We start from the raw sequence: 18,748 nt of genomic DNA on the forward strand, positions 1-18,748 counted from the left end.
AGATATATTGTGTAAATCAAATGTTAAAAATCCCATTGAAGTCCATTTTGATTCCAGCTTGTAACACTACGAAGTGTGGAAAAGTTCAAGGGAGATGTATTCTTATGCAAGGCATTGTAAATAGCAAAAGTAACCAAGCATATGTGGGATCAATAAATCCTTATTCAATTTTATTAAATAAGTATACATCCACCATGTTCAAAACTCAATCCAGGCCATTTCTCTAGTAGTTATGCAGCAACTTCATTGAAATATTATAGAAGTACACAGAAAGCATGACAGCTAAATGTGCATTAAAATGCAAAAGACCTTCCAAGTCATGCATAAGTTTTGCTAAATGATCCAAAACCTGAATGTTGGCTGAAGAAGAGAAAATGACAAGAGGGAGAGAGAATGTGTTAGCATGTCTGACCTCTTGTCCTTCTCTGCTTCAGTAAGAAAAAGTGAGAGATTTAAATGTTGGAGAACACTCTGTGTGCACTTTCCCTCTGAAGGGTGCTACAAGAAAGACATGATTGATTGTCTCCAAATTTGTCATGGAAGGAGAACTCCGACGTGCTACTGAAGGAGGCCAATCGGAGGTTATTGGACAGAATAATGAGGGCTGATGGGTGATAGAAATGGGAAAAGATACACTCCTGAAATCAATGTTAAAATGTCTGTTTGTCTCAGTTGCACAGTTAATTGCAATTTTTGTAGAATTTACTGCTAAAGTACTCAACGACAGAGTTGCACAGGCAGAGGATTGTGGGGATTTTTGGTGCTAATATAAGGCTAGAAGCTCAAGTGCATCTCAGTGGTGTATCTCAGTAGCTTCTGCTTCACCACCCACTGCTGCACCCTAGCAGTGTAGTGTGTAAAACTCACTCGGTTGGAGTCGAGGCGTGAGCGAGTGGTGTAGGTAAGAGGGGGGATGTTGAAGGTGTGAGGCACCAGGTACTCCTCAGCATCCATCAGGTCCTCAAGCTCCTCCTCATCCAGCAGACTTTGGAAAAACTTACTGTCATTGGGGCTGGGCAGCTTCATCCGGTCATCACCCTGAGAAACATGAGCGTTATCATCAAAGCCGGACGGTTTTGTAATCCTGACACAATGTGTGATAAGATCTGTATATTGTAACACTGAATAGTGCTATGTGTTATGTGTCCATATCGTGCATCTCTAATCATTGTTAGCAGCAGAAGCAGCAATATCATTTAGCAACACTGCAAATCTGAATTATTATTATTATTAACAGTATTTTATTGACATTAACAAACCATTTCATTTCAATATTTGTAGACCATCACTAATGTTAACATCGTTATTGCTTTACTTATTGATATACTGCATTCAGTAGTGAGTTCCATGAGTATAAACAAGTCAGCCAACAATAACCATCAACATGTCTGTAATGGTTACATTACATTACGGCTAGCATAAATATACGTTAGTGCACACACATTTAGCTAGCATGCAAACAAGTGTCAATAAATAGGTGAGGTAAGTTCATATGTTACTTTTTTAGCATCGTTTATGGCTTATTAATGTTATATAATACAGAAATGTTTACAATAAGGGTATATATTGGCTGTTTATTGTTATTTGTATTGGAGAATTTCCTTGTGTCAAACACAATGACAATAAAACTTTGAATCTTCAATTCAATTCAATTTTATTTGTATAGCGCTTTTAACAATGGACATTGTCACAAAGCAGCTTTACAGAAATAAATGGATTCACAAAAATATATTGTAAATATTTAAATTTATCACTGTGAATTTATCCCTAATGAGCAAGCCAGTGGCTACGGTGGCAAGGAAAAACTCCCCGAGATGATATGAGGAAGAAACCTTGAGAGGAACCAGGCTCAAAAGGGAACCCATCCTCATCTGGGTGCAACGGATAGTGCAATTATAAATAAATCCCTTCTATTGTGTACTATATGGACAAATAGTGCAATTGTGCAACCAATAAATTCATCACAGTATTTGCAAGAGGTCCGGCTGGTTAAAATCTATCCACTGTCCACTGATGGAGTCCTGAGTACGAAGCTGCTCGTGGCAACTGCAGCCCCAAAGCCACTACAGCAATCGCAAGAATCTTGAATCTACCTTATTATAGGGAGTTATCAAATAATGTTTTAAATATTATTTTTTTTAATAAACAACCAATTAAGCAAGCAAAGAAAGAAAGAAAGGAAGAACAAGTCGATTCTTGAATTGTTTTCTTGGTAATCATGTGACAAATGATAAAAAGAACCTTACTGAATCTCTTTATCTTCTTCTGGCCCTTTGACCTTTGCCATATTTTTAGATTTTACAGCAGTATATTCTGAATACCCGATATCTCTTCTCTTAATATCAGTTATTTGGAACATAACTTGTATTTGTGGAAACAGACACACCAAATATTCCTGGGGATTATCCTGAGATCAGATGAGATTGGACATGTGGAAAGAGATGAAGGAAATCGAACAACACCTAACATCATGTCTCTGTTTCAGATTTATAAAAGCAGTCTATTTTAACACCTTGTGCTTCACCTGGTAATGAGCTTAACCTCATGTGTGTAATATAAATATTACAGAAATTGTTGCACTTTTAGTAAAGTCTTATTTAAAATACAATATTAAGTTTAGTCAGAGAGTAAATTTTGCAGTATGGTTATGTTTTACCTGGATGACGAGGGTAGCGCTGGGGGTCTCGGGCCATTCTGCAGAACTCCGCTGCTAGCTCCTTAAACTTCGGTCTGCTGTCCGCGTCAATCATCCAGCCTGAAGCCAAAACACACAACACAGGTTTCTGTTCGAGTCGATCTGGAGAACCTCACACTGCACTGCATACTGTGGCTTTTTTTTCTCCACCTTTTCCCCTTCATCCTTCAGTTTCTCCCTGTATGATGATCCTGTACTATGTACCTACCACTGGAGGGCAAACACTACTAGGAGGTTTACAAATTTCACTTCAGCTCAATACTGACTGAAAAACAACCAAACAAAAACTTCAGTAAAGATTTCTATTCAATCTCATTGTTTAAAAATGTTAAAAACTCTCTGACCTCACCTTAAGAATTACGGATATAAATTATAGAAGTAAGAAATTCTGCCTTGTTGCACCTCTGTATTGTGACTCTATGTATGAAAGTATTGCATTTTAAACACTTGATGAAAGAATTAGCTAATTTCATAGATATGTGTCACTAAATCTTCCTCTAAGACTGCATTCAGATTGCAAAGTAAAATACCATATGTCTTAAACTAATACTGCGTGAAGTTTTGTTTTTTTGCTTATGCTATTAGGTTCAGAAGTACACATTGTTCCAAAAAAAGTCCCAGATACAAGGCCACATTAAAATTTAATGTTAACGACCCAAAAAAAGTGCACTAGATTTGACTTTGAGACTGGTAAAAATCATTACGGCTCCTACCCGGCAGGAAAAGTTGCATTAAAATGAACACTGTTATTAAACACTATCACTTCTCTTAATGCAGAATGTGGTCATGCAGCATATTTTTATGGAGCCTGGCAATGGTGTGTGACGGATGTGGGGATGTGAGAGACATAAACTGAGAGGTAGAGGTTACTGTGATGACCTTAGTAGTGTGTGATGTGTAAGCAAGTACTCACACTTGTGTGTTTGAGTGTGTGTCCATACAAACACTTACTTTACATACATATATGAAGCATGTTGCTTGCACAGCTGATTAAGAGCTTTTGTCTGAAGCATCCTGTTTCTCTAGAAAATGTGTGTATTTTGCTTAACTTTTACTACATCTACTATAATCGCATACATACGCTACGGGTACTCCATGGATTCTTCTTCAGATATAGGTCACATTGGTGTCATGTGATTACTTCATCTAGTGTGCATGTGTGAGACAATATTATTAACCGTTCAGCACTGATTTAAATGAAATACTGTATATGGTGGTAAAAAAGCCACTAAATGATAAAAAGCTGAAGTGAGGAAAAAATCTTGTTTTTAATTTAATAATAAGTGATAACTGTGTAGCATTAAGTGTAATAAATGCTATAGCATAGACATATTGTATAGTGCAATAGAAATATAGTACATTCCATTTATATAAAATGAATTATTAAAAGACTGCTTCTACTCCATTATTCATTTCTCATTTGTTTGTGTGTTCCTGGGATTTTTTCCTCAGCAAGCTGTTTAAGCATTAATGACTTTGGAAGTAGCTGAAAGATCCGAAGACGTCCAACACCGTGCAGTGATGAAGGACAGCAGAGTAAAGAAAAGAAGTGAGTAAAAGTGTGCGTACATTTCACCATGACCATGTAGACGTCGATGGTGCAGATGGGCGGCTGAGGGAGTCGTTCGCCTTTCTCCAGCAGGTCAGGAATCTCGCGCGTGGGAATTCCGTCATACGGCTTTCCTCCGAACGTCATCAGCTCCCAAATAGTCACTCCTGGGGAAAAAAAAAAAAAACAGAAATGCAAAACTGATAAGACACAAATGTGAGAACAGAGAACTACAGATAAACACCCAGTAGCTGGAAATTACTGCTCTTATTGATTGATTGATTGATTGACGGATTGATGGATTTGTAGCTTTAAATTCAATTCAATTTACTTTTATATCACTTTTAACAATGGTCATTGTCGCAAAGCAGCTTTACAGAAATATATTAATTCCAGATATAAATTTTAAATTTATAAGTTTATCCCTAATGAGCAAGCCAGAGTTGATCGTGGCAAGGAAAAACTCCCTGAGACATTTTGAGGAAGAAACCTTGAGAGGAACCAGACTCAAAAGGAAACCCCTCCTCTTCTGGGTGACTGGGAGTGCGATTATAAAAATTGGTAAATGATTTGGGGCTTTAAAATTCAGCAGCTGTGGTGTGTAGCTTAGCTACCCTGGCCTCTTGTTTTCACCTAAAACATGATACTATACTCATTTTAATTTAAGATCAGGTTCTTATTTAGGTATATAAGGTTGAGCACATGCTATAATATGTCTCCTGGAGTTTACGGTACAGCTCTTCAGCTGTACCTGATAAAGTCACAACTCATCAGGCTGTAAAAAGGCTGTAAAAAATGCGACTCAACTCAAATAAATTAGAAATATGATACAAGTGTACAGTATTACTAAATAAAAATTACTACGTACAGCCCAACCCCAGCATATTTTTTCCTGCTATGCCCTCATGGCCTACTGTTATTTATTTGCTGGTAGAAGATGAAGAGATATAGAGATGCGTATTTTGGTCATTCATTCCTTATTTATTCCTGCAGCTCAGATACTTGACAGATAAAATGAGTGAGTCTGTTAATTCCTGGGAGCTAAATACAACTTAATCCCAGGAATTAAACAAATAAAAACAACTAAATCCTGTTATATTTGTGCCCTCAGTAAAACTTTTGGATGTTTTATAACACATTGTACTGCCTCTCTCATGACTTTGTTTTTGCTCTGTGTTTAAATGAGGTGATGGAGTAGGAATGAATATGTTCCTCTCTCTGGATGAGCCAACATCACAGTCCTTTACTCATGTCTAAGGCCAACCTCCAACTGTTTTCTAAAATGCACTAGTAACAGAATGATTGCCATATTGATGCCATATTATATGATACCATATTACAGGTCAAAGAAGATGGATTTGCAATAAGTTCTCTTGGAAGAAGTAGTATGCATCCATTTAAAAGCAGCTGCACAATGTAAAGATTTAAAGTTTACAACTGGCTTCATGGATGTGTTGTGTATCGCCTTTCGACGTTCATTTGTTTTGACTTGTTTACTCTGTACACATATCAGGACTGCAGATGATGACACCACATGTTTAAGATACTTACCGTAACTCCAGACATCACTCTGGTGAGTGAACTTCCTGTAGTGGATACACTCCAAGGCCATCCATTTAATAGGCATCTGGAAAGTAATGGTTTCCATATTTAGGGAAATGACAAGGATAAAACACAGCATTATGGGTACTTAGTAATGGGCTTTCCACCCACATGATTCTTATGTGACTTGACTTTGCTGAGAAGGAAAAAAATTCTCCTGACTCAATTTGTATTAAAATTTTTGAAGGTCAAACTTAGGCCCTGGGTTTGAATTCATACCTTTTCTTACACCTTCATTTGTGTAAAATTAAACAAAACCCAGCCATATTGAATGTTTGAATTCAGTCAAACAATTCAGTCATATTGAATTGTTGAGATCAGGTTTCCATGGCAATCTTTATAGTGCTAAAACATTAGCTAGCTAACACTGCATGCTGCAAGTCATGCATCATATGTGGCATACTACTATAACATATCTTATTATTTATCACCATTTTAATAGCCATTTGGCTTAATATCTTTTTACTTTGGTTTGGTGGAAACCCAGAGAAACCCATAACATCTATCTATCTATCTATCTATCTATCTATCTATCTATCTATCTATCTATCTATCATAAAACAGAATACTGGTCCAATTGAAAAAGCAGAAAATCTAATCAAAATAAACATGCGGTGGTTTACTTATTGTAATATTGTATGAACCTATAATCCAGAGACACTGCAAGCCAAATATCCTGTTAATCCTTGATGTTCACGCATCTCTGTTCTCTTACTCAAACCTTTAACTTGAACACAGAGCTAAACAGAGCTGTTAAAGCCAGACTTCCTTTTTAAAATGGGAAACATGTTGTACTTGTCTGCATCAGTTCAGCTTTCGAATAGGTTTAAAGCATCTCCCTCAAGAGAGTGCAAACATGTAGGGCTCCACATTACAGCTGGTTAGAGCTAAATGGAAAGGTTTGATTCACTTTGAGGCAGAATTGATTGTTACATAGGGGAGTGAAGAGGCAAGCAGTTCCCATTTATATGAGAACAGCATGGTGCAGTCGCACCCACTCCAACAATCATTTGGCCAATGTAGGGTTCAGGAAAGGACATGGGCAAGTTTGCAGTGTTTGACTCTGGGATTTGGAATGAGAAAGTGAGACAGGAAGAGAATAACAGAGGGAGTCGAGAAGTGCAGAGCAAGTGTTTGAATATGGATAAGAGGAATGCGGGCTCTTGTGGGACAGCTAATTTACAAGTTGATTATGTAGCGAGCGCTGTAAATTAACCTGTCATACCAGCCGGTGTTTCTAAAACCAAGAGACCATCAAGGGATGCATATTAAGCATGCCGCATCTCTCGATTACTTCCAAACAACATCGGATTAACTTGTTTTGCTGTCAGACACAGAGCACACCTGCTAACTCCCGAGTCGCAGAGGAGCCAAATTGGAAACAACACATGCACCGACAAACCAGGAGGACGCTGCAAGACGCACTGACCTTCCCCCCATCTGCGTTATATTCCTTTTCATCTGCGTCCAGCAGCCTCGCCAACCCGAAGTCTGTGATCTTGATGTGGTTGGGGGATTTGACCAGCACATTCCTGGCTGCCAGGTCTCGGTGCACCAGCCTCCGCTCTTCCAGATACATCATGCCCTGTGAAGGTGAAGGACACACAGCAAACTGTCAGATAGGGCTTAAATTACAGGAAATAGTAAAGGACACTAAAATCATGGAAAGGCACTCAATGTAAAACCCAACCCTTTACTGTCAAGAGGTTCTGACCAATCAGACCCGAGAATTCAAACAGTACTGTGGGATGAATGAAAATAAAGTTGACTCTTTAACAACAGGATAACTGCCAATGGATTTTTTATTTTTGTCTCCTGCACTGTGATTGGCTCGTACTTCTCCCTCACAAGGAGTCATTGTAATAGGAACCGGAGCAAGCATCAGTATTTTCTCCCTACCCATATTCCAACGAATCTCGATATACTTGATTTACCCGAATATGGCTTCTAAACCATTAAATCTTCAGACTGCTTGTGAATAACAAATCCTAGCGCACTACCTGGAAATATCTGAAGTCCAAGAGTAGATTAAATTTGTTGGAAAACCCGATGAAATCTATAAGAAGATAGCAAGCTTCCTTGCAACTCCTCATTTCTATTGTTTATTGATGGATTGCTAGTCTACATATTAGCTACATACCACCACCTCCACCAGGGGTGTCCAGTCTTATCCGGAATGGGCCAAAATGAAAACCTGTGGGTGCAGGATTTCATTCCAACCAAGCAGGAGCTGCACCTGATTCCACCTGTTTAATCACTTCAACTTGGCTTTCAATGCACTATCAACTGGGGCTCCTGCTTGGCTGCAATTAAAACCTGCACCCACACCAACTCGCTGTGGATAAGACTGGACACCCTGACCTAAACTATCAGAAATAAAGGTGCCAGACTGTAGATTTCCTTGTTACTGGGGTGGTACCATCAAGGGGATACATTTTATACCTTCAGTATGTATCTCCTACCTTGTTAGGTGCATGTGGTGTACTTTAAGTAGCTTTTAGAGTAAAGTTTTGAAGGTACATCAGTGGTCCTTAAGGTCCAATTATGTATCTTAAAATATTTTTCAAAGCTATAAAGAAACAAATGATGTACCCTTGATGGTACCACCACAGTGACATGTTTTACAGTACCTTTATTTCTTACAGTGTAAAGTGCAGATGTCCTGAGTATCTCCTCCACATGTATATCTTAGCAATGGGAATCAGTCAGTCAGCTTAAATGTCTCTACTAGAGCATCCAGCTCTTTGATCCAGCGAAAATCCTGTACTGTTGTGATAATTAATCAAGATTGTTGACAGGGAAAGGGATCGAGGCTTTCTCGCTCAGGCGATTCTCACGCATGGACACATATCTCTCTGAACAATGAGAACTCAACGCATTGATTTTCTGGAGGAGCAAACAATGCATGTAATTGATTTAAGTGTGATCCGCAGCATGGAGGCCTTTCGCCGGAGAGTTCTGCTTTTGTGAGAAATTGGCCCTGACTGCAGCTTTCGAGTGCCCTTGAGCTGCAGGATGGATGAAATTTAAATTGTAATGTGATTGGAGGGGAAAAAACTTTTTTTTTTCTCTCAACACAAGGACCCCTAATCCATACTATAAGAGGAAAGCTAAGCAATCTCACATGTTCACTGCAAGTTTGTATAGGCAAGTTACAATTTTCTTCAAAAGGTTAGCAGGCTGTCTGGGAACAGGGATGAATGTTCTGATGGAATGACAGCATGAGCATACTTATAAAGTCACAGGTGCCATCACTGCTTTCAAGAAAATCCTAGCAGGCAGAATGAAAAAAAAATAATTACCACATAAACCCTGGTGAATATTGACGAGACAGCTATTTTTTTATACGTGTGCCAAACGACAGTAATAAAATAATGAGGAAAAAGTCTGGTATGAATGCTACAGCTCATCCTCCTTTTTTTTTTTACTGACCAACTCCACCCAGTTGATTTCTATCAAGGGCTGATGAATTCGCATGTCATAATTCACCTAGATAAAGCATAGATTTCAGGTGTAAATGCTAAGGATAAACCATAGATATTGGCACCTGTGGAAAACAGTTGTCTCGCAGGACAATACAGACAATACAAAGTAAGGAAGAACAAAAATAGAGTAAAACATCATCTGCTGTTAACTGTTAATTCAGTCCATACAACAACACCACTCAGGTAATGGGGCAGATTGATCAGTAGCTCGTGGACAAGTAGGTTCAATAATCAGAAAAAAAAAAAAAAATCCTACTACTCATTGCCTATTGCAAAAATATGTTTTCATTTGGTATGTATGTTTAAACTTAATGTGAGAACCTTGATCCTGTAATTATAGAGTGCTACTCTTTCTGAATTGCACCACCTGCTGCACAACACACATCAGCTGAGGTGCGATCTTGCTGATGGTAGAACGATTTTCATTATTGGATTAATTAGCATGCACAGACGACAGCAGGAATGTGGAAATACTAACGAAACAAGAAAAATAAAATGCAGGGCAAAGCCTTCATATAAGTCTCCTGCTAGCAAACACTGTCACATCACTGTTAAATATAAGAAGAGAAAATAAAGATGCTAGCCAGACTCGAATAATATATTTGACATGCAAGGCAAAGAAAGGCCAAAAACTTTGTTATCGAAGGCACAAACAATGTGCTACATGATCATATCATTGTTTTTTTCCTTTAGTCTGCATTAATGACCTCAACTAGCTAACTAGCTTGTGATACATTAGCTACCACTTTGTAGCCTCTTCAGTTAGTTTTCTGGGCAACCAAAACATGGGACTGGCAGCACACTAGAACTTTTACTTACCTGGTGATCTAGCTAATGAATTTATGATTTGTTCATCTCTGGATAAAAACACATGACGCACTATTATATTTTATAACAAAGGTTCTCACCCCGGGTCCTGGAGCACATTTTCATGTTTTCCTTGCTCCCAACACACCCGATTAAACTAATCAGCTAATAAATGGCCCTTCCTGAGTGGACAAGTGTGTATTAGAACAGGAAAAACATGACTATGTGCAGGACAGGGGGTGGTCTAGGACCAGGGTAGGGAACCTGTGCTTTATAATATAGTTTGGGAACATGCCACAGTATCTGACTAGCAGAAATACTGCTATATTCCAACTCTATATCATTACGAAACAGCACACTCTGAATGAGAAACCCTGTTCAGTAAGGAACAACAGTGGCTAGAGGAAAAATCGCAGGCAGGAGGGAATGGAGCCAAGTCAAACTGCAACTAACTGGATTTAGCCGAAAAGGGAAGGAGCGTGGACTTGGACTTACAACATCAACACCGTGAACACCAATACAGTGAGAGAGGAGATTGAGCTTGTTAAATATTTCATTAAACCACTCAAGAAAATAAAGCACATTAAAACACAAAAGTTTCATAGACAGAAGAGATAGGAGATAATGAGAGAAAGAATTAAATAAGAAGAAAGAACGAGGTCCTTCAGCTGTGGTAAGTAGTTTATAATCTGACTGTGGTCTCACAAACCAGCTTAAGAGTCGGGTAGTTTTTGTCATTTAACATGTCCAAGGACTAGCTAGTTTCACAGACGTGGCCAATTGAATAACATTGCAAACAATCAAACACACTTATTTTATGTGATATATAGCAGGAGGCCATTGTGAAAACAATATTGGTGCGACAAGAAAAACAACCTGATAATATTAAGTTCCAATAAATGCATTACAATTTATTCACAAAGACAGCACTTTTGAATAAATTGTATAGAGGGAATGTTATTAAGCTTTTCATCTTTTTTCCCCTCAAAACCTGTGGCAAGGTGTTCTACAGGGATCAGTTCTAGGCCCTCTACTGTTCATTATATTATGCTAATCTTAGGTCATATTATAGGTCAAGGATCACAAACTGTCAGCCGCCAACAGTCCAGATGTAGAAGGAAGGAATTTTGAACTGAGAACTGATCCGTACATGAAAAAAAAATGGCGGATGTTTAGTTTACTCTAGTTTTTTAAAGTTTTTTTTTTTACTAGTTTCTATAGCAGATCCTCTGGTGTAGTTTGTTGTGGTCAATCACATGCATGTACTGCATGTATTATTTAGCTGAAAGCAGCTCATTAAGAAAGGGAAGAATTTTCAGATTTTCATAGATTTATAATTTTCTTTAACCTCTCTGGTCTGATCGCAAAAGTGAAGATATGTCTTGTTAAAAATGGACTGATCATTTGTCTAGAGTCTGTTGCACTACTCAGATAACGAAGCACCACTGTGAAACAAAACGTAACTACTTTATAGCCATTAACTAATCATTACTGATCGAGCATTAAAGGATAGCTGCTGTCACCATTCAGTCATGTTAGCTGCTTATCCTGACCTTTGTAAGCAAGACATTTTATGTAACTGGACCCCAAAATTTGATTATGCGGCATCACATTCTCAGTTAGATATCTACCATACCCTTATATCATGTATTCGTGTCATAAAACTATCCATGATCTTACCAAAGCTCAGCATTGATAAAACCTTTTTTTGGTCTTTAGTTTCTGGAAGTTCCTCGTCTGTTCCTTCTACGATGTAACCTTGAGTCTGAGAAAGGTACTATATAAATTAAGCATCTTATTCTTACTATTTCTTACTCTGAAAAGCTCATTGTGCAACAATGCTCAAAGGTTTACAAAAGTGGAGATATAGGCAGCTAATGGAACTGGTATTTGCAAGATTATGCTAGTTGTGACCAGATGTGCAAAATACATCAGACATCTGGATCTGTGAGTGCTGCAATTTCCTCAGAGGATTCTCTGTTGGTGCACCTGATTTTAATGGATTATCATATGGATTGTGTAGACGTATCTAAAAGACTGTGCTTTTAATCTAAACAGGGCATGTAGAAATGCTTTCATCTCCTCATTTATGTTCACATTGAGTGGAAACCTGACTTTGAGCTTGACAATTACCTGATGAACTGAATCAGGTGTATTAAATTAAGAAAACACCAAAAATATGCAGACTGTGAGGTCCACAGAACAGATGCCTTGTCTCAGTTTGTTTCCTATTTACTCTATAGTGCACTGTTTGGCATCCATTTTGTGGCGCTGTGGGAATTCTACAAGGAAACTTGTATTCCCTGAGTAGCTCACCATGTACCATAGTGATTTCTTTCAGCCTGAAATTTACTCATCAGCATTGATACCATAGCGTATGTATAATACTGTATATATGTAATTTAAAAATATGATTTAACAGCCATTAAAGCCAAGCCCTTGTTATAGTTTGTATAATCTTTCATAATACTTCTGTATTTTTGAGGTTTAAAGTTGCTAGGTAATTTGTAATATTCACACTGTCACAAAGACGTGTTTCCAGGACTCTTGTTAGTAAGTGTTGTCTGAATTGTCTCATTTACTGATGTTCCCTATTTAGTAAATAGAGATCAAGTGAGTATGGGAGCAATTTTACACAAACGATGCAGATTTTAGGTTGTGTATAGGTTTTATGCATAGCGTTCACATAGATGTTCCTTAAGATTTCCCATTTTGTTAAAGATTGTCAAGAAATACTGATGCTTTAGACTTTACAAAGTAAACACTTACAATTGACCAAAGGATGGATAGATAGATAGATAGATAGACAGATAGATAGATAGATAGATAGATAGATAGATAATTTATGACCGTCTCACGAGCCATTGCAATACGTTGTACCTAATGTAAATTAAACTCGAAATGTGAAAAAAAGAAAAAAGTGCAATAAAGTACTTATTAATTAATTAATTAATTAAATAAATAAAAATACAGGTGGATTGCTGCTTTTCAATTGGTTTTACATAACTATCATCATCTCCACCTGACCGTTGACATAATGGTCATTTGTCTATTATGCTAGCTAGCTACCTAGTAAACAAGCCAAGTAATTAGCAGGTTGACATGACCTTGTACAAAGTCTAAAGCAAATGGTAACAATAGTGCAAATACACACAAGTGAAAAATGATCAACTGCTTATTTTCTACTGAATTTGATCAAGCGCTCTAAAATTTTTCACCCCAAATTTTTTCTTTATTTTAAACATAGGCACATACTAAAACTAAAACGAGACCCTTGCAATCCTGAGAACGTGTCGATCCAGTGGCATTTTATCTTCATCAGACTTTTCTCTAATTCTGTAAAAAGAAAAAAAAATCATATTCATTCTTCATGAGCATGCTGCAATACATTACCCACAAATAAGGGCTTTCCGTCTTAGGCAGCATAAAGCTTAAAAGCTACTACAATCTGTTCTCCATATCCCACTACTCTGAAGTAAATTAGCCTGATTAAAGCTTCTCAAGCTAGTTTTATTCATGGACCTGTGTTTGGTTGAAATGTTGAAATCCAGAACACTTCCCATGCTGCTCCCTGACTCTGATAAACCAAGCTTAACCAAAGCACAGCATGAGACTACAGGCTCTTGTTCAAAGCTCGACTGACTAGGCTCTTGGTTAGGCATGATTAATGAAATGATAATGCTTTAGTGGCAGAGTTATGGCCTTCTCCCTGCTCGGAGAAGCTCTCATCCTGTGATACTCATCAATGATTCAAGGAGAAATGCTAATCAGACTCTTATTACTGAGTGGGCTGTTTGAGGTGGCTTTCACGCTGTCATGGCTCTCAAGCACACTCCCATTTTCTCTTCCATACTAAATCTTTCCTCAGTAAGCAACTGTAATCCAGGATAAGAAAGGGGATTGAATGGTGAATGGTGTGGGGGAGGGGGGATAAAGAAATGAAGCCATATTGTATTTGAGTAGGCTACAAATCCAATTTCATTAATTTAATACAAATAATTTATACCATAAGATTTGTCTTATTTACTTCAAGAAAGAGAAAAAAAGAGAGGCTGTTGATGAACTGGGAGGCACAGTGGCTTAGTGGTTAGCACGTTTGCCTCGAACCTCCGGGGTTGGGTGATCGAAGCCTGCCTCTTCCCTGTGTGCACGGAATTTGCATGTTCTCCCTGTGCTTTGGGGGTTTCCTCCGAGTATTCTGGTTTGCTGACTGGCATTTCCAAATTGTCTGGAATGAGTGTGTGTGTGTGTGACTGTGCCCTGCGATGGGTTGGCACACTATCCAGGGTGTCCCCCACCTTGTGCCCTGAGTCCCCTGGGACAGATTCCAGGCTCCCCACAACCCTGGGTAGGGTCATGAATGGACAAAAAGTACAAGGTGTCATTCTTCAACAAATAAAAAAATTAATTAAATTGCTGTGGCCTAAGGGGAATAAGACTCTTGGAAATGTGCTGTTATTGGAAAATGATCAACTTCAGAGTGGTAACACTAACTCCAATTTATCACACCAGCCCATCGTTGAATATTTTCCTGTAAATGCACATCCCCAAGTGTTTCCTCCTTACATACTGGGCAATCTTATCAGTTCTCCATTTTTAGTTTCTTAAAACTGCTAAGACTTGAAAAGGGCCCATTTTTAAGACTGCGTGGTCAAACGCTAATCGGAGCAGGCAATAATGTGTGTGTGTCTTTATGTGCATACGTTCTTCAAGCATATACTGATGAATCTCCATATAGTTTTATTCAAAATATAAATCATGCTCTGCGTTTGCAATTTTCGAGACAATTAGGTAGTGGAAAATGGATGCGTCGCCAATAATTACAGCCGGCAGTCAGAGCGGATGTAAATAAGCGGGGGTTATTTGAGTTCGACACAGAAGACGTATAAAAGTGAGTCCTCGGATAGCTTTGTGTGCTTCACTTTCTGGTGTTGTTTGTTGCTTAGTGGAGTGAGGAAATACAGGAGAGAAAGAGAGATGAGGTTTAATTAGCATCCAAAAGAGAGCGAGAGAGAGAGAGAGAGAGAGAGAGAGAGAGAGAGAGAGAGAGATGGACTGAACTTCTGAAATCTCAGGAATCACTTCTACAGAGACTCCTGTGTGTACACGGATTGATCAATGATTGTGACACGTGTATAATAGCAACCAAAATGTACAGAAGACTAGCCACTCATAAACTAGCCACTGTTTTACTATTCACACAAACCATCACAAAAACGGAGTATGATACCTCAACACTTAACACACATCTATCACTTTAATCACTTGCTTTCAGAAAGACCAGTGGAGGTCTATAAGATAAAATTGCCTCCATGAACTCCTGTAGGCTTTTTATATACTAACACTGTTTTCATGACATCATTTACAGCTTAACAAATGCAACATGGTGTTCATTCTATTTTCAGTCAGAATACTGGTGTGAATTTGCAAATGCCCTTTGCGTAAATTCATAGATGAATATAACAAATGTTTGTTTAAAAAAAATTTAAAACTAATGTTAGGGCTTTATTTTAGCGAGCTATCAAATATAATCCTAAAAACGCTAGCTAGTAGTGTTATAAAACTAGCAATTTATTTTACAAGCAAAATAAACCAAAATAGCTAGCTCAAGCAAACAATTTCCCTTATTTCCATTTCCTCCAGGTTCTCTGGTTTCCTCCCACTCCCCAAAAACACATTGGTAGGTGAATTAGCTATGCTTAAATCGCCTCTAGGTTTGAATAAGTCTATATTCCCACCCCCTGCTCAGTGTTCCCGGGATAGGTCAAATCAGGTCAAGTTAAGTGGCTTTATTGTCATTTCAACCATATACAGCTAGTTAGTATACAGTGAAACGAAACAATGTTCCTCCAGGACCAAGGTGCTACATCAAACAACACAGAACTACAAGAGACTAGACATTTTTTTACAAAAAGTGCACGTCCAAACATGTGTAAACAGCACAAGACAGTACAATGACTACCAAAACAGGACAATGGGCACAGTAAGATACAGTGCAGCACCAACTAGTACACTGTTATAGTAAGAAAGTGAGTCAGATACGACGGTACGACGGACGATACGACGGTAGTGCAAAAGAGTTGCTGTTTATATATATATATATATATATATATATATATATATATATATATATATATATATATATATATATATATATAAGGTTCTGGATCCACTGCAACCCTGACCGGGATAAAGTGCTTACTCAAGATGAATGAATGAAATTTTATTTCCAGGAATACTTACAGGTTAACAATGGGATTTTGAGCCTTTCGAAACTATTGGGTTTAAATATTGAAAAAAACTCTCTGTGTTAAGATGTTAATCGTCTTAGCTGATGTTACCATTTTCTACACTACCTTATTTTATACAGCTATCAACCATACAAAAAAAAAAACCTAGCTAGCTTACTTTACTGGCAAGATAACTCAAGCTCGCTAGCTCTAGCTAGCTCTAGCTAGCTCTAGCTAGGCATTTCTTAATGATTAAAAAGCATTTTTCAGTTTTTTTTGGACTGGCTCATACATATGACAATGTATAAGCAACACAGCTAACCTCCTGTGTGATTTTAGCCAGTGGAAGAGTGCTATTGACCACCACATCCACCACATCTACTCACACATTGTTAAAATACTTACTTAAGCCCTCAAGTTCCAAGGATGTGTTCAACATTCTGTCATTTGCTCTATTCAGATTTACGTCACCACAGCTCGTAATCCGAGCTCTTTAGAAACACCAAATCACCAACTATCTGCACCTCACCATCAGATCCCTGTTGTAATGCATTATCTCACCAAGCTGACAGGACAACAATGTCTGTTGTGCTTCTCTCCCTCGTGTTAATAGAGAGCCTGTCTTCATCTCAATCGTCCTGTCAAGGCTGGGAGCCAAGGCCGCACCGCTGGCAGTGTGTTTAAATCAGATTAGCTGGGGTCGATCGATACTCACCCTCATTACAATGAGTCATGAGATGGCTTTGCCGTGCAGTATTTCTCTCCTGTGTGGTTTTCAAAGACAACACAAAGTAACGTATCGCCAAACAATGATGATAATTCACTCAGTCCCAAATGGAAAGTCCAGGCAAGGTCCTGTCATTAGGTTATCAGCTTCCGTCCATTGGTTTTTTTTCTATCATACTTAATAAGTATTGGATTAGTAATGCATACTTATTTGTTGTAAGGATAAGGTCTGAGCAAAAGGTCAGTCTTTAGTCAACTCCAAACCCGAGGACCTGCTCTAGGGTCATGTGGTAGGACAGGGAAGTTGCACTGGTGCACAATATCTCGTGGAATTTCCTGTTCCCTTTGCGATTTGAGTGATTGTGTCAAAAATGCCGTTCATTTCAATAGTAAGAAACCAATGGGATGTAGTGTGCTATTAATTGTATTATTCATTACTGAATTATTTATTATGTGCTATTAATTTTATTATTTATTACTGCATTATTTTTTATTTTATTTTTTTTAATGGATTAAGCAAGATTGCCACTAGACCACAGGTACAAATTTAGGAGGAAATCCAAGTTATGTAGCAGTATAGACCCCCATTTTTTGCACTATTCATTCATTCATTCATTCATCTTCAGGAAGTGCTTTATCCTAGTCAGAGTCGGAGAGGATCCAGAGCCAGGCCCGGCAACAGTGGAATACACCCTGAATGGAACTACACCCAGTCTATCTTTTAGTTTAATCTAAAGTCCAGCTTTCTGCATGTTTTTTGGGAGGAGGGAGGAAAAAAAAACAGAGAACCCTGAGGAAATCAACATGGACACTGAGTTGTTATGAAACTCTGAGTAAGCCGAGCTTAATTTCAAATCAGGTCCCAGGAGAATTCAGCAGGAATCATGTGGATGCAACTATAATCTGTAAACATGAACAAAACTTGTAATGTTATCGGGGTAGCCATTTTACACAACCGTTTTATTTCATAGTCAGACGTGGTGTTATTTATCCCACAAGGTCTCGCGCCATGAAGTTAGAATTGAATAGAATTGAAGAAGGAACTGTAGCAGAAAACTCGAAGTGATGCAGATCATACTGAAGTTCTGAAATGTAATTAGTTGCATAATAAAAGTCCTATAAAGCAACAGATTTTCACATACACTGGGTGGACATGGGTCAGAGCGCTAATTCAATCCCAGCCTCAAAAAAAAAATGTTTTTATTCTCCAACCTGCTTCTGCTTTCCAGTGTTTTTACGTGACCGCATTTCAAAAGAGAACTTTAAAATAAATCGAATGTCGAAGCTTGCTGCTTTGATCATTATTGAATTACCAGACTTCCCTTCTTAAGCGTCCTCTTAAAACCGTCCTGATTCAATTACGCACTTGACGTTTGCTCTTTCTGAAACACGGCCTCATTTATCAGACACAGATTAAAATGTTGTTAGTTAAATATTAAGGCTACATTGTCATTTTTCAGATGATTGTTTTACCATCTATTTTATCTGGAACATGGCGCCGTCTTGCTTCAGGAAGTCTCTCATCTCTTTCTTTAGATGTCCGGCTTACATAAGGAGAAAACCCAACTGAGACCAGAAGCCTCAGTATTTTCCTGATTTAACAAGCCGTAAATTATTCCACAATTCTCTCAGCTTATTAAATCCAACCCTTCTC

At 38.1% G+C, this 18,748-nt stretch overlaps 1 protein-coding gene and 1 long non-coding RNA gene across 2 annotated transcripts in view; one reads left to right on the top strand and one right to left on the bottom strand.

The window, feature by feature from the left end:
* LOC117597371 (uncharacterized) overlaps positions 1-7,282 on the top strand; it is a 97,906-nt gene extending 90,624 nt beyond the window's left edge. Inside the window, exons 2-3 of the long non-coding RNA XR_004578215.2 lie at positions 4,148-4,244; positions 7,178-7,282. This is a non-coding gene — a long non-coding RNA (uncharacterized LOC117597371). The remainder of the gene's footprint in view (positions 1-4,147; positions 4,245-7,177) is intronic.
* Positions 1-18,748, bottom strand: part of LOC113525375 (receptor tyrosine-protein kinase erbB-4) — a 366,993-nt gene that overhangs the window by 11,766 nt on the left and 336,479 nt on the right. The window contains 6 exon segments of the mRNA XM_026911874.3: positions 868-1,038; positions 2,657-2,668; positions 2,670-2,755; positions 4,265-4,411; positions 5,796-5,871; positions 7,276-7,431. Of these exon segments, the coding sequence (XP_026767675.2) occupies positions 868-1,038; positions 2,657-2,668; positions 2,670-2,755; positions 4,265-4,411; positions 5,796-5,871; positions 7,276-7,431 (648 nt within the window).

This window comes from Pangasianodon hypophthalmus, chromosome 5 (genome assembly GCF_027358585.1).
Source record: "Pangasianodon hypophthalmus isolate fPanHyp1 chromosome 5, fPanHyp1.pri, whole genome shotgun sequence".
Lineage (NCBI taxonomy): Eukaryota > Metazoa > Chordata > Actinopteri > Siluriformes > Pangasiidae > Pangasianodon > Pangasianodon hypophthalmus.